This window comes from Gopherus evgoodei, chromosome 7 (genome assembly GCF_007399415.2).
Source record: "Gopherus evgoodei ecotype Sinaloan lineage chromosome 7, rGopEvg1_v1.p, whole genome shotgun sequence".
In the NCBI taxonomy this organism is placed as follows: Eukaryota; Metazoa; Chordata; order Testudines; family Testudinidae; genus Gopherus; species Gopherus evgoodei.
Window position 1 is genome coordinate 131,032,275 of NC_044328.1, and position 16,454 is coordinate 131,048,728.

General features: G+C 46.8%; 1 protein-coding gene across 5 annotated transcripts in view; it reads right to left on the minus strand.

Moving 5' to 3' along the window:
- SETD5 (SET domain containing 5) overlaps window positions 1-16,454 on the minus strand; it is a 200,203-nt gene that overhangs the window by 32,154 nt on the left and 151,595 nt on the right. For 4 of the 5 annotated variants that reach the window (XM_030570399.1, XM_030570398.1, XM_030570400.1 and 1 more), the window contains one exon: window positions 5,389-5,522. In XM_030570399.1, the coding sequence (XP_030426259.1) occupies window positions 5,389-5,522 (134 nt within the window). Of the gene's footprint in view, window positions 1-5,388; window positions 5,523-6,835; window positions 6,937-16,454 lie in introns of those variants that run through there. The other variant, XM_030570403.1, reaches the window with a different exon arrangement.

Sequence of the window (16,454 nt, forward strand, 5' to 3'; positions counted from 1 at the left end):
GAAGTGTGGTCTGGGCATTTTCCTCGATTGGTTGCAGAAGACAGTACCAGTAATGATTCTGGCTTGGTTTTAGAAGAGTTTTTGTTCTTCAAAGGTACTGAGTCTGGTGCTAACAGTGCTACCACTCTATGTTGTTTAACAGATGACTTCTTGGTACATGGCATGGGCTTTTAAACTGGTGCCAGGTTCTTAATATTGGAGAAGGTGGAAGCCACAGCAGTACCAGTGCTGGGACACAAGACACAGAGCAAGAGGTTGGCTTCCCTATATTCTGGTCAATATCTTCATCAATGTGTTAGATAATGGCACAGAGAGCACACTTCTAAAGTTTGTGGACGATGCCAAGCTGGGAGAGGTTGCAAGTGCTTTGGAGAACAGGATTAAAATTCAAACTGATCTGGACAAACTGGAGAAATGGTCTGAAGTAAATAGGATGGAATTCAGCAAAGTACTCCCACTTAGGAAGGAACAATCAAGTGCACACATACAAAATGGGAACTGACTGTGTAGGAAGGAGTACAGTGGAAAGGGATCTGGGGGTCATAGTGGATCACAAGCATAAATATGTAACACTATTGCAAAAAAAAAGCAAACATCATTCTAGGCTGTATTAGCAGGAGTGTTGTAAGCAAGACACAAGATTAGGCCTCAGCTGGAGTATTATGTCCAGTTCTGGGCGCCACAATTCAGGAAAGACGAGGACAAATTGGAGAAAGTCCAGAAAAGAGCAACAAAAATGATAAAGGTCTTGAAAACATGACCTATGAGGGAAGATTGAAAAAACTGGGTTTGTTTAGTCTGGAGAAGAGAAGAGTGAAGGGGGTGATAACAGTTTTCAAGTACATAAAAGGTTGTTACAAGGAGGAGGGAGAAAAAAACTGTTCTTCTTAACCTCTGAGGGTAGGACAAGAAGCAATGGGCTTAAATTGCAGTAAGTTTAGGTTTAGGTTGGATATTAGGAAAAACTTCCTGTCAAGGTGGTTAAACACTGGAGAAAATTGCCCAGGGAGGTTGTGGAATCTCCACTGCTGGAGGCTTTTAAGAGCAGGTTAGACGAACACCTGTCAGGGATGGTCTAGATAATACTTAGCCCTGCCATGAGTGCAGGGGACTGGACTAGAGACCTCTCAAGGTCCCTTCCAGTCCTACAATTCTGCAGTTCTCTTAGATTCTTATTCTGGAGAATTTTTTTTTAAAAGGTCTGGATGGTTCTGACGGGCTCCAGGGTTTCTGCTTACTGCAGCAGACACAGTCACTGGAGCTCTTTAAGCAGCCAAAGCTGATGTTCGGGGCGGGGGAGGGGGGGGGGCGCGCGGGCCTGGAATGCTCCATCAACAATTCCAGCCATTCCTCAAGTTTTTGAAATCTGCTTTTAAAATGTGAGCAGACCGTAGGAACGTGGGTCTCTTCAAATCAGCAGAGGCAGATTCAATGTCTCTCATTGTGGGAAAGAGACCTGGGACAGGTCTGAGAGGGATTTTGGGCATAACCAATTAGTTGAAGTAGTGGATTGAGGGCAAATCCAGAAGCCCAGATTGGGCAAACAAAGGAAAGAGGGAGTAAACCCCCGAAACCACAAAACTGCGTTAAACAGAAAAATTAAATATTAAAAAATTACTAAGAGAGAAGCATAAGAATAAATAAGAAAATAAAGTAGAAAACCACATGGTTATCTATAATGGACGCTGCAACACTCCCTCTCAAGCTGCAGGCAGCTGAGAAGGAACTGGAGTGTCAGCAAGCCCAACCCCCTTATACCCTCACACCAGAGCATGAGGATGTGTAGGGCGCAGCTGTGGACCTAAGGACAGTCCTGATGAAAGTTTCTGATCAGGAATGCCCAGGCACGCACACATACTGAAGTTGAGCATCCCTAAGGGCACTTCTTGTATAGTGAGTATTTAGCTGTTTGAAAACCTGTGTCCATTTGTAACTCAAAAAACTTGCTTTAAAACAAGAACTAGCACAATGATGCTGATTGAACATGGCTCTTCAGTAAGGGGAGGTGGAGACACTTCCTCCAGCTGCGTGGGAGCAGAAGACAACCACTTAGAAATTTCAGCTAGTGCAGAATACAGAAGCCTGGTAACTAGCATTAGCTGGAGGGAACATAATGCTTGTTCTCTAGAATCTGCACTGATTCTCAGATTACCTCTAGGTGCAATCTAGGTGTTGATTTGATCTATAAAACCCCACATGACTTGGGTCATGGCCACCTGAGACACTCAGGCCCTCCCACAAGCTACCAATGGACAGAGAGATCCACTGGGGTGCCTCTTCTATGAGCTTCTAGATATAAGCAACTAGGGGCAAAGCTTGCTCTCTCTCTCTCCAGTATTTCTAAGTTGCTTAATAAGGTCCACAACAATTTATTCTAGGTCTCAAGTGAGATCAGAATCCCATTGTGCTGGGCATTGTAAGAGAGAATCTCTGCCCTAAACAGTCTGAAATCTAAATAGAAAGGGTAAAGGTTCCATTTTACAGATGGGAAACTGAGACACAGAGATTAAGTGACTTATCCATGGTCATACTGGGAGCCAGTTCCAAGAACCAGGAATTAAATCCAGACCTTTTGAGTCCAAGTCCAGTTCCTTAACCACAAGACTATCGTCTCTTCTGTGGTAAAATCCCAGCTCCTTTGAAGTCAGTCAATGATAAAACTCCCTTTACTTCAATTGGGCCAGGATTTCAACCATAACATCACAAAACAAGACAACTTTTTATCAATACATTAGAAGCAAGAGGAAGACCAAGGACAGGATAGGCCCACTGCTCAGTGAGGAGGGGAAAACGGTAACGGGAGACTTGGAAATGGCAGAGATGCTTAATGACTTCTTTGTTTCGGTCTTCACTGAGAAGTCTGAAGGAATGTCTAATATAGTGAATGCTTACGGGAAGAGGGTAGGTTTAGAAGATAAAATAAAAAAAGAGCAAGTAAAAAATCACTTAGAAAAGTTAGCTGCCTGCAAGTCACCAGGGCCTGATGAAATGCATCCTAGAATACTCAAGGAGCTAATAGAGGAGGTATCTGAGCCTCTAGCTATTATCTTTGGGAAATCAAGGGAGACAGGGGAGATTCCAGAAGACTGGAAAAGGGCAAATATAGTGCCCATCTATAAAAAGGGAAATAAAAACAACCCAGGAAACTACAGACCAGTTAGTTTAACTTCTGTGCCAGGGAAGATAATGGAGCAGGTAATTAAAGAAATGATCTGCAAACACTTGGAAGGTGGTAAGGTGATAGGGAATAGCCAGCATGGATTTGTAAAGAACAAATCGTGTCAAACTAATCTGATAGCGTTCTTTGACAGGATAACGAGCCTTGTGGATAAGGGAGAAGCGGTGGATGTGACATACCTGGACTTTAGTAAGGCATTTGATACGGTCTCGCATGATATTCTTATAGATAAACTAGGAAAGTACAATTTAGATGGGGCTACTATAAGCTGGGTGCATAACTGGCTGGATAACCGTACTCAGAGAGTAGTTATTAATGGCTCCCAATCCTTCTGGAAAGGTATAACAAGTGGGGTTCCGCAAGGGTCTGTTTTGGGACTGGATCTGTTGAATATCTTCATCAACGATTTAGATGTTGGCATAGAAAGTACGCTTATTAAGTTTGCGGACGATACCAAACTGGGAGGGATTGCAACTGCTTTGGAGGACAGGGTCAAAATTCAAAATGATCTGGACAAATTGGAGAAATGGTCTGAGGTAAACAGGATGAAGTTCAATAAAGATAAATGCAAAGTGCTCCACTTAGGAAGGAACAATCAGTTTCACACATACAGAATGGGAACAGACTGTCCAGGAAGGAATATGGCAGAAAGAGATCTAGGGGTCATAGTGGACCACAAGCTTAATATGAGTCAACAGTGTGATACTGTTGCAAAAAAAGCAAACGTGATTCTGGGATGCATTAACAGGTGTGTTGTAAACAAGACACGAGAAGTCATTCTTCCGCTTTACTCTGCGCTGGTTAGGCCTCAACTGGAGGATTGTGTCCAGTTCTGGGCACCGCATTTCAAGAAAGATGTGGAGAAATTGGAGAGGGTCCAGAGAAGAGCAACAAGAATGATTAAAGGTCTTGAGAACATGACCTATGAAGGAAGGCTGAAGGAATTGGGTTTGTTTAGTTTGGAAAAGAGAAGACTGAGAGGGGACATGATAGCAGTTTTCAGGTATCTAAAAGGGTGTCATCAGGAGGAGGGAGAAAACTTGTTCACCTTAGCCTCCAATGATAGAACAAGAAGCAATGGGCTTAAACTGCAGCAAGGGAGATTTAAGTTGGACATTAGGAAAAAGTTCCTAACTGTCAGGGTAGTTAAACACTGGAATAGATTGCCTAAGGAAGTTGTGGAATCTCCATCTCTGGAGATATTTAAGAGTAGGTTAGATTAATGTCTATTAGGCATGGTTAGACGGTATTTGGTCCTGCCATGAGGGCAGGGGACTGGACTCGATGACCTCTCGAGGTCCCTTCCAGTCCTAGAGTCTATGAGTCTATGAGTGCTGCTAGTATTTGATTTCCCCGCTGCTCTGAAACAGCCTAAGTCTGTTGATCTCAGGCCTTTGCTTGGTGACAGTAGGTACACCACTAAGGTGGTGCTGAAGGAGCTCAAATCAGTTCAGTTGATCCTGACACCTCAGGGTCATTTGTTATATATTTGTAGATCCACCCAGCGTCTTAGTAAGCAGAGGGTGAGAGCACTCAGGGACCCCTTTCCTGCATTCCCTCAAACCCCAGAACCCTGACACACAGTGAGAGCTCCCCTACACCCAGAGATGGGAAGGATGGCTGTAACTGAAGGTCAATCTCATAAAAATTATATATGCAAGAGATCAGACAAATTTTACAACTGACCATGATATTCACTTGGCAGGCGGCAGGAAATAAAGGGGCAGAATTAAGACTATGATTGGAACCTTAGCTATTTGTTTCCTGAGTTTAAAGTGTCTATAATTCTCAAGTTACTTTTTGTGAGAAAATTTGGTGCTTGGTATCTTCAGAGAACTGTACAGCTAATTAACTCCACCAGCCTCCTAATGCCAGTACTATCCCCATCGTTCAGGAACAGGAAAACTGAGGCTTAGGGTGGTTTGTCCAAGGTCAAAGAGAAAATCTGTGATCTATTTGTGAGACTGAATGCTGCAGTCAACTCCAAGGCTTTCGAGGCCTGAAGGGTGATGGAAGCAGACTTAAGGGTCTTGTTTGACTCACGAGGAAATGTGCTCAGGGAAAGGCTCCCATAGGATACTGGTGATGTCAAACATGGAGGTGACATTTACCTGAGAGCCAAGCCCGCAGCTAAATCTACTCTTAACAGAGTCAGTTCCATCTGTCTAAGTATGAAATACAGCTCTCCTTCAAAAGGCTCATCTGTTTACCTGGATCTCTCTCAGCAGCACTGTCACCCGTGGGCGAGGGCTCTCCTCTCTGAGATATCTTTGCACCACTGCGCAGAACCTTCTCAAGAATACCACGGCCCTCTCGAAGCCGCTCCACAGATGTGGGGACCATCCTGAAAGAAGAAGCAATAAGAGTTGAGGGCTGTTACTACACATCTTTGAGCACAATGACCAAGGCGTAGGGGTTGTGGGCCGCTTGATACAATTACAAGAGGGCTTTGTTTTTAAGCTCTTAAAATATTCTGCTTAGAACGATTAGCATGAAGTCAGTGCTGGAGTGCAAGTACTTGCCATACAGAGGAGCAGGGGTGGTAGAAGAATGGGTTCACCAAACAATTATGAGAATTAACGTTCTGCACTGCTTTTGTGATATCAACAAACCCTGGTGGATTTTACTCTATCAGTTGCTGGCTACCAAATATGACTACTGTGAAGTGTTTTCTAAAGCACTGCACTGGGGCAATGAGACCTCTTCTCTTTGTTGTCAAATGATTGCATGATATTTGATGTTTCTTTGTGGTCTAAGTGAGTTTGGGTCCTCCTCTCTCAGAAAAGGGTATCAAGATTTAACAGCACTTTGGAAATCCTAGGATACATAAGTCTAGATATAGTCACCATATAGAAATGAAAAAGCAGTTTATTGTAACACTCTATAATAATACAACATTAAGGTAACTTTGTTAAAATATAATCAGCAAAAACAAGGTTCCTGGAACAGTGTTAACTTAAGTCATTTTACCTATAAATGCTACTTTCCATTCCTGTTTTCCTTGTCCAACTTGTTTTTTATTTTTAACACAGTAGCACTTAAGAGGCCCCACACAAAATTTGGAACAACATAGTGTTACCCACAGTCCAAACACACAGTGAAAGTCTCAGCCCCAAAGAGGACAATAAGAGATGAAGTGACTTGCCTCAAGTCACACTGCAGGACAATGGCAGAGCCAGGAAGAGAACCAAAGTCTCCTGGGTAACAGTCTGTCCAGTGGATCATGCAGTTTCTTAAATGTGTATGTTTGTTATTTAATATGTAATACAGAAGTGTCTGGGTGCCCCAAGCAAGGATTAGTGTGGTGCCACATTATTCTAGGCACTGTACATCGATAACAGAAAGCCCATAGTTTTTCTACAGTAAATATGTAGCATAAAACACAGATGTGCAGTGTAACTGGATTAACATTGCGCAGGAGCTTAGACAGGAAACATAAAAATTAAACTGTGAAACCTCAATGTTGTATTACGTGGTTTTTCCATTTACTTTCTCTCTCTTTTTTTTTTTATTAAAGGAAAATATAATTTGTGCTCAACATTAGCATTTTAAGGGCCCAAAATGGACACTGAAATTCACACCTCAGTGAGGTGAATGGGGTAGGGGCAGAGTTCACTCCTCACTGAGGTGAATGGGGTGAGGGGGGTGAATTCACACCTTCTTTGCTGCTATTGTTTGGCTGGAGACAGTTTTCTGCAAGGCTGGGTTAACAGGGCAGCAGCACATCTGTTTACATTGTGATGGCTGTATCTTGGCAACTGAAAGAGACAGAAACTTATTTTTTTTTAAATGAAAGCTATTTGCAGATATTGTAGAATGCAGCAAAACTATGGAGACCTCCAAAAATCACAGCAATTTTAGCTCCCACTTCCTCCTGTCCCTGTTATGCCAGCAAGTATGTCTGGAAATGTACAAGGGAGCTGTGTACAGGTGTAAATGGGGCTTGGGATGAAACTGTTTTATAACCTTTACTCTAGCATGAGCCTTCTGTAACACCATTTAGAAGTGAAATGGGACTGTCCAGTCTCAAGCCACACCCATTAGAAACAGGGAAGAGTAAATAGGATAAGAAAGGCAGCAAAATGGTTAATCTCATTTTAAAAAGATACTGATAACACTTCACACTTGATAACAGCAGGGTACTATAGCCCCAGCCTTAGGTAGGGATACTGGCTCATGAGGCCATAGTGGGAACCAAACCCAGAGCAACTGAATTAAGCAGGTAATGTAAAGGTGGACACTGGAGCCTGGCTGTCATGTGGAGAGGTGATCCCACATCCCTATGGGTGGCTGTTGCATTCAGTGATGCCTCTCTCCCAGGCAGGAAGGGATGGTACAGATGTGTATGTGGGGTTGCTTTTAAACCTTTACAAAACAGGCTACAAAGTGAGCAATCATTCTTCGAGTGCTTGCTCATATCGATTCCAATTAGGTGTGCGCATGCCGCGTGCACAATCGTAGGAAGATTTTTACCCTAGCAACACTTGGTGAGTCGGCTGAGATGCCCCCTGGAGTGGCGCCCTTATGGCGCCAGATATATGCCCCTGCCGACCCAGTGCCCCCTCAGTTCCTTCTTACCGCCCGTGACGGTTGTTGGAACTGTGGAGCGTGGCATAGCTGATCTCCACTTCCCTAGCTCTTTGCTCGTTTATACCTCTAGATAGTAGTTATAGGGTAGTTGTTAGTAGTTTCTAGTTGTAGTTAATAGTAGTTTTGTAGTTAGTGCATATAGTAATTGGAGGTAAGGGGCTTCTCCCCTTCCTGGTACCGGGCCCATGCCTAAGTCTGCTTGGCCTGCCTCAAGCCAATGCCTGTGGGAGACCCCCATGACTCCTGCCTAAAGTGCCTGGGGGAATCCCATCAATCAGATAAGTGCCACATTTGTAAGGCATTTAAGCCTCAGACAAAAAAAGAGCGGGACTTTTGTGTGAAGCAGCTCCTCATGGAAGCGGCACTTTGCCCGACACTCTCTGCCCCGCGCCGAGACCTGGTGCCGTCGGTCCGAAGCGCACCTCCGGCACTGGATTGACCTGGGACTGACAAAGACTCCCGGCACCGGATGTCTCCGGCACCGTTACCAGGGCAGCACCGCTCGCATCTCCAGGAGCCCAGAAGCAGCACAATAAACCTGCTGCTCCTGTACAGTTGCCGGCACTGCCTGTGCCCCCCTTGGAGCAGCCCCATGCTGGACTGCTCCGCAAAGGCTCCAACTCCGGCACTGTTGATTCTGGTGCACATAAGCTCCCCAGTGCGCACTATGGTCGAGCTCAGCCTGCCTTCCACCCCAGAGACTTTCTCCACTGCTCGCGACCTAATTGCGCTCACTGAGCCAGGACTCTCACAAACTTCAGTACTGCCAGTGTGGGCTGTTCCATCGATAGGGAAGCCCTCCATGATGCGCCCTCTATCGCAGAGCGAGAAGGGTAGGCAGTGATCTTAGTCCCAGTCCAGGTCACGGTTCCGATCCAGGCACTGGTCTCCTCTATGGCACCGCTCGCAGTCCTGGCACTGATCACCATCTTGGTGCCGGTCATACTCACAGCGCCGCACCGCTTCAAGAAGATCTCCTTCCTGGTACGGTCGGTACTGGTCCAACTCCTGGCACTGATCCCGGCGCTGGTCTCCTCAAAGTTGTCCCCGGCGCGGCTCCGCCTGTAGATCTTCATCGAGGTCCAGCTCTACGTCCTGGCACCGATACGACTGTTGGTCCCAGTCCAGATCGTGGTACTGCTTGAGAACGCAGCGCCGATCTCTGTCCCCGGGGCGTGGGCCAACAACGCATGACAGTGCAACCCAGCATGAGTGATTGGCTCCACCTTGGCCTTCCTGCCCCAACTCGAAGTTGTCCCAAGTGGAGAGTGGCTACCGCGTCCATGACCAAGAAGCAGATGGAGCTAGCCAATGGCACGATGAGGGTCAGGATCCTGCTCAGGAACCCCCACAATGGTCCTTTTGGACCCCTTGGGCATACCATCAGGTCCAAGGTGTCCCACTGAGAGCTTCTCGTTCTGCCCACTCAGAATCTCGGGTCCCGGAGGCCACTGTCAGTCTCCCCCCCTCCTCAGGGGGCTCAGAGGCGATGGCCCTATCCTCAGCTCAGGCCCATGCCCCTAGCACAGAGGACCTAGGGCAGGACCCCCCGCCAGCAGGATTTGCCCCAGGACCTGCCCCAGGACCCATTAGTCCTGGACGCATCCTCCTCATCCTCCCCTGATGAGGCAGTGGCGGGCACATCCTCCTCTGGCCCACCACCTACAGACCTCCGTGTGCACCAAGACTTGCTTCGTAGGGTGGCACAAAACATAAACCTCCAGGTGGAGGAGGTGGTGGAGGTTGAGGATCCGGTGGTGGACATGTTATCTGCCGATGCCCCCACATGTATAGCCTTGCCCTTTATTAGGACCATCTAGGCTAATGCCTATACAATCTGGCAGTCTCTGGCATCTATTCTTCCCACTACCAAGGGGGTGGAGAGGAAGTACTTGGTGTACAGTCCATCAATGAGAGGGAAAGACACGGTCAACAAGCTCCCGCTCCTAAATCCAAGGACACTAGATGCCTGGATTTATTCAGGCACAAGACCTATTGGACTGGTGGCCTACAACTTAGGGTGGCTAACCAGCAGGCCCTCTTGAGCCATTATAACTATAATACCTGGAATTCTATGTAGAAGTTCACAGAACTGGTTCCTCAGGAGTCCAGGGAGGAGCTTGGGGCCCTGCTAGAAGAGGGCAAGAAAGTAGCCAGGACATCCTTGTAGGCTTCGATAGATGCGGCAGACTCGGCGGCTACGACTCTAGCCTCAGGCGTAGCTATGCACCACATCTCGTGGCTGCAGGTATCCAGTCTTCCACCGGAGCTGCAAACAACATTTCAGGCCCTGCTCTTTCATGGCTATGGGCTATTTTCAGACAAAACTGACTCCAGAGTCCGAAGGATAACCAGGCCATCATGCTCTCATTGGGCATGCATACCCTGGTCGCGGTGGTAGGAGGCGGCAATCTGGTCCTCAGATGGGCCAGAACCAGGGCCCCCCCCCAACCATCGGCGGAGCCCAAACAAAACTTTTAAAGGTGCGCCTGAGGGCAGAGCACCAGTCTCCTCTGAGAATCCTTCCCCACCTTTCACCAACCACCTCTCCTATTTCCTCCCTGCGTGATCCCGCACAAGGTCAGACTGCTGGGTCCTACGCACAGTGGAAAGTGGATACCGACTCAATTTGTTTTGTCCCCCCTGCCCCCTTTCAGAGACCCCCCTCACGTGCAACTCCGTCTACAGGAGGTGCAGACGCTCCTGGCTATTGGAGTTACAGAGGAGGTTCCAAGGGATCTGCGGGGTAGGGGGTTTTACTCCCTCTACTTCCTAATCCCCAAGGTGGCGGGGGGAGGGGGGGCCTACGGCCCATTCTGGACCTGTGTGGACTCAACAAATTTATGGCAAAGTTGAAGTTTCGCATGGTTTCCCTGGGGACCATTATCCCTTCCCTGGATCCTGGATCGCTGCTCTCGACATGAGGGACACGTACTTCTACAAAGCGATCTTCCCGCCGCACAGGCGCTTCCTTCACTTTGTGGTCAGTCCACGACACTTCCAGTTTATCGTCCTCCCCTTCGGCCTATCCATGGCACTGAGGGTATTTACGAAGTGTATGGCTGTCGTAGCTGCCTTGCTCCGTTGACATCAGATCCAAGTGTTTCCGTACCTTGACGACTGGCTCTTTCGGGGTCATGCCAGGCTCCAGGTGCAATCTCATGTTCGGTTCACTATGAGCTTGTTCAGACAGTTGGGCCTGCTGTTCAGTGTCAAAAAGTCCACTTTGCAGCCGACCCAGAGAACAGACTTCATCAGAACAGTTCTGGATTCAAATCTTGCCCAGGCATGCCTACTGCATGCCCACTTCCAGTCCATGGCAAGCATTACACACGGCCTCCAAAGCTTCCCAACCTCGACAACACACACGTGCCTCAGTCTACTGGGGGACACGGCGTCTTGCATCTTCGTGACCAGACATGCTAGACTATGCCTCCGTCCACTTCAGGCCTGGCTCTCATCAGTCTACCGTCCAGGCCGAGACAATCCGGACACGGTGTTCACGGTACTGATGGAAGTCTTAACCTCCCTGGTTTGGTGGCTGAACCCCAACTTTGTATGAGGGGGGATGCCATTCCATGCCCCACAGCCCTCCCTAGTCCTAACCACGGACGCATAATCTCTGGGCTGGGGCGCTCACCTTGCGGACCTTCGCACACAGGATCCCTGGTCCACATAAGAGATAACCCTGCATATCAACATACGGGAACTGAGAGCAGTATACCTGGCGTGTCAGGTGTTCCGCGAACACCTTTAGGGCCATTGTGTTGCAGTCTTCACAGACAACACAACGGCCATATTTTACATCAACAAGCAAGGGGGAGCGCAATCGTCCCCCTTCTGACAGGAAGCTATTCGCCTGTGGGAATTCAGAATAGGCCACTCGATCGACCTGGTGGTGTCATTTCTCCCGGGAGTCCAAAACACTTTGGTAGATTGCCTCAGCAAGTCCTTCCTGGCTCTCGAGTGGTCAGTTCGCCCGGATGTTATCCATTCTGTTTTCCGGAAGTGGGGGTTTCCCCACATAGACCTTTTCGCCTCTTGCGAGAATCGGAAGTGCCAGGTGTTCTGCTCTCTCCAAGGGCGCTCCCCAGGCTCCCTATCGGACATCTTCCTGAGGCCGTGGAAAGACCATCTGCTCTAGGCCTTTCCTCCATTCCCATTAGTCCACAAGGTCCTTCTCAAATTGCAAAGAGACAAGGCCCACTTAATCTTGATCGCCCCAGCACGGCCCAGGCAACATTGGTACACCACTCTCCTCGATCTGTCAGTGACCACACCAATTCCACTACCGTTGTGGCCGGACTTGATCACTCAGGAGCACAGCCAACTGTGTCATCCGGACCTGCAATTCCTCCATCTCACAGCACGGATGCTGCATGGCTAACTCATTCTGAGCTGCGTTGCTCCCGCTCGGGGCAGCACATACCCTTGGGTAGCAGAAAGCCCTCTACTAGGTCACATATCTGGCCAAGTGGAAGAGTTTCTCCTGCTGGTGTGCTCTGAGCAATGCTGCCCCTCTGGAGGTGCCAATACCTACCATCCTAGATTATCTCTTGTCTTTGAAACAGCAAGGCCTAGCAGTTTCATCCATCAGAGTACACCTAGCAGCAATTTCGGCCTTCCACCCGGGTGAAAACAGCTGATCGGTTTTCTCCAATCCTATGGTCAGCAGATTCCTCAAGGGATTGGAACGTCTGTACCCACAAATTCGGCATTCGGCCTCTACATGGGACCTCAACCTGGTCCTATCCAGGTTCATGGGTGCCCTGTTCGAGCCAATGGCCACTTGCTTGCTTCTGTACCTTTCCTGGAAAACAGCTTTCCTTGTTGCTATCATCTGGGCGAGACGTTTGTCGAAGCTTCGAGCCCTCACTTCGGACCCACTGTATACGGTGTTTCATAAGGAGAAGGTACAGCTGCAACCAAACCCCACCTTCCTTCCTAAGGTGGTGTCTGCCTTCCATGTCAACCAAGACATCTTCCTTCCGGTCTTCTTTCCGAAGCCGCATGCCTCTTGACGAGAGCAACAGCTGCATTCCTTAGACATTTCCAGAGGCTTCGCCTTTTACATCGAACGAACGAAACCCTTTAGGAGGATGACCCAGCTGTTTGTAATGGTGGCAGACCAGATGAAGGGCCTCCCGGTCTCCACACAGCGCATCTCATCATGCATCCGTGTGTGCTATGACTTGGCTGGTATCCCAACTATGCACCTTACTGCCCACAGGGCCGGCGGTCACCTAGGGCGCCAGGATTTGGGAGGGCGGCAATTTGGTGGCGGGGGTCCTTCCGCGTTCTGGGTTGTCTTCGGCAATTCTGCGGCGGGTCCTTCACTTGCTCCGGGACCCGCCGCCGAAGTGCCCCAAAGACCAGGAGCGTGGAAGGACCCCCCCCACCCCCCGGCCGAATTGCCGCCAACGACCAGGAGCGCGGAAGGACCCCAGCCTAGGGCGCCAAAAATCCTGGCACCGCTCCTGACTGCCCACTCTACTAGGGTTCGAGCTTTGTCTTCTGCCTTCCTGGCTCATGTGCCCATACAGGAGATCTGTAGGGCAGCAACTTGGTCATCAGTACGTACCTTTGTATCCCACTATGCAATAGTGCAGCAGTCCAGGCATGATGCTGCATTGGTTCAGCGGTCCTTCACTTCGCGACATCTCATTCCAACCCTACCGCCTAGGTAAGGCTTGGGAGTCACCTAATTGGAATCGATATGAGCAAGCACTCGAAGAAGAAAAGATGGTTGCTCACCTTTGTAACTGTTGTTCTTCGAGATGTGTTGCTCATATTCATTCCAAATCCGCCCTCTTTCCCCTCTGTTGGAGTAGCCAGCAAGAAGGAACTGAGGGGTTGCTGAGTTGGCAGGGGCATATATCCAGTGCCATAAGGGCACCACAGCCAACCCACCGAGGGTAAAAATCTCCCAATAATCGTGCATGCGGTGCGCACACACCTAATTGGAATGGATATGAGCAACACATCTTGAAGAACAACAGTCATAAAGGCGAATAACCATCTTTTTTCGTGCAGGGCCCCAGCTCAGCCAGTCCCAGCTTCTCCCAGCATCTCCATTGTGTGTGGAACACTGAGACCGAAGGGCAAGACACACTGTTTTTTGAAAGAATCAACTCTTTTCTTTCATGCCTTTCTGTGGCGCTGTCATTGCGGTAAACTCACTCCAGCATACGGCTTCTCAGGCATTTCCATTGTGGATCAAATCTTAATAGAAACTCTTGTGGACCCCACTTCCTACACCGCATTGCCCAGACCCACCTCCCTCCTCCTGTGTCAACGACAACAATTGCCTACACACAGAACTAGTATTGGGAAATGAATGTCTTTTTGCCTTTTAACAAGGGCTGCTGATTAATCGCAGTTAACTCATGTGATTAACTCAAAATAATTAATCACGATTAAAAAAATTAATCATGACTAATTGCAGTTTTAATCACACTGTTAAACAATAGAATACCAACTGAAATTTATGAAATATTTTTTGTTCTTCTGTTTTAAAATATATTTATTTCAATTACAACACAGAATCAAACTGTACATGCTCACTTTATATTATTTTTATTACAAATATTTGCACTGTAAAAATGATAAAGTAATATTTTTAAGTCACCTCATACAAGTACTGTAGTGCAATCTCTTTTTTGTGAAAGTGCAATTTACAAATGTAGATTTTTTTTGTTACAAAACTACACTCAAAAATAAAACAAACAATGCAAAACTTTAGAGTCTTCAAGTCTACTCAGTCCTCCTCCTTGTTCAGACAATCACTAAGACAAAAGTTTCTTTACATTTATAGGAGATAATGTTGCCCACTTCTTATTTATAATGTCACTAGAAAGTGAAAACAGTAGTTCACATGGGACTTTTGTGGACAGCATTGCAAGATATTTACATACCAGATATACTAAACATTCGTATGCCCCTTCATACTTTGGCCACCATTCCAGAGGATGTGCTTTCATTCTGATGATGCTCGTTAAAAAAAAAAAAGTGTTCATTAAATTTGTGACTGAACTCCTTGGGGGAGAACTGTATGTCTCCTATTCTGTTTTACCCACTTTCTGCAATATATTTCATGTCATAGTAGTCTCGGATGATGACTCAGCACATTTTGTCATTTTAAGAATGCTTTCACTGCTGATTTGACAAAAAGCAAAGAAGGTACCAATGTAAGATTTCTAAAGATAGCTACAGTATTTGTCCAAGGTTTAAGAATCTGAAGTGCCTTCCAAAATCAGAGGGATGAGGTGTGCAGCATGCTTTCAGAAGTCTTAAAAGAGCAACACTCCCATGCGAAAATTACAGAATCCGAACCACCTAAAAAGAAAATCAACCTTCCGCTGGTGGCATCTGACTCAGATTATGAAAATGAACATGGATCAGTCCACACTGCTTTGGATTGTTATCAAGCAGAACCTGTCATCAGTATGGACGCATGTCCTCTGGAATGGTGGCTGAAGCATGAAGTAACGTGAATCTTTAGTGCATCTGGCACGTAAATATCTTGCAATGCCGACTACAACAGTGCCCGGCAAATGCCTGTTCTCACTTTCAGGTGACACGGTAAACAAGAAGTGGGCAGCATTATCGCCTGCAAATGTAAACAAACTTGTTTGTCTGAGCCATTGGCTGAACAAGAAATAAGACTAAGTGGACTTGTAGGCTCTAAAGTTTTACTTTGTTTTATTTTTGAATGCAGATTTTTTTGTACATAATTCTACATTTGTCAGTTCAACTTTCATGATAAAGAAATTGCACTTCAGTACTTGTATGAGGTGAATTGAAAAATACTATTTCTTTTGTTTTTTTACAGTGCAAATATTTGTAATAAAAATAAATATAAAGTGAGCTACTGTTCACTTTGTATTCTGTGTTGTATTTGAAATCAATATATTTGAAAATTTAGAAAACAACCCAAAATATTTAAATAAATGGTATTGTATTATTAACAGTGCGATTAATCGTGATTAATTTTTTTTAATCAATTGACAGCCCTACTTTTAATGCAATTTAACAGATGGAAATAAGGTGAGGCCAGCACCATGTGGACCACAATAGGTTCCTGAAGCACCATGTGACAGCTCTCTACAGAACCCTGGCAAGCACCATGTGGACCACAACAGGTTCCTGGAGCACAGTTTGTGAACCTGTGTTCTAGGGTATTTGCACATGACGTAGATTAGAGATGTACCAAGTGCTGCCTCTCATCTCCCGCATGTGCCATTGTGCCAAAGGTATAAGCCTCTGTTTGGAGGTCATGGGGAGGATTATTATTAATATCTTTTTCAATAAAAGCTAGCATTAAGGTGTCACAGCAACCCACACTCAGAGTCAAGGTCTGGCGGTAAAAGGCAAAGGTGCAAATCCCAAGGCAAGCACATGGTCCTAGAGTCTGGAGAATAAGCCCCCAAAAAGAAAAATTGGTGGAGAAAAGAAACTTCACATTGTTTTTTAATTTCCACCAGATAGTCAGCATCTAATCTGCAAATGGGCTGGCTCAAGAGGCTGCTGGGATCACTTGTGTTTATACTGTAGAATTCAGCCTACAGAGTCAGCCAGAATCAGAGCTGTGGCCCTGCTCTGAAGCCAGGCGATCTATCTAGAGCCATTCCGTAAGAAGGCTAACCAGGATCCATCCAGGGTGAGCAGACACTTGCCAATGCTGTCT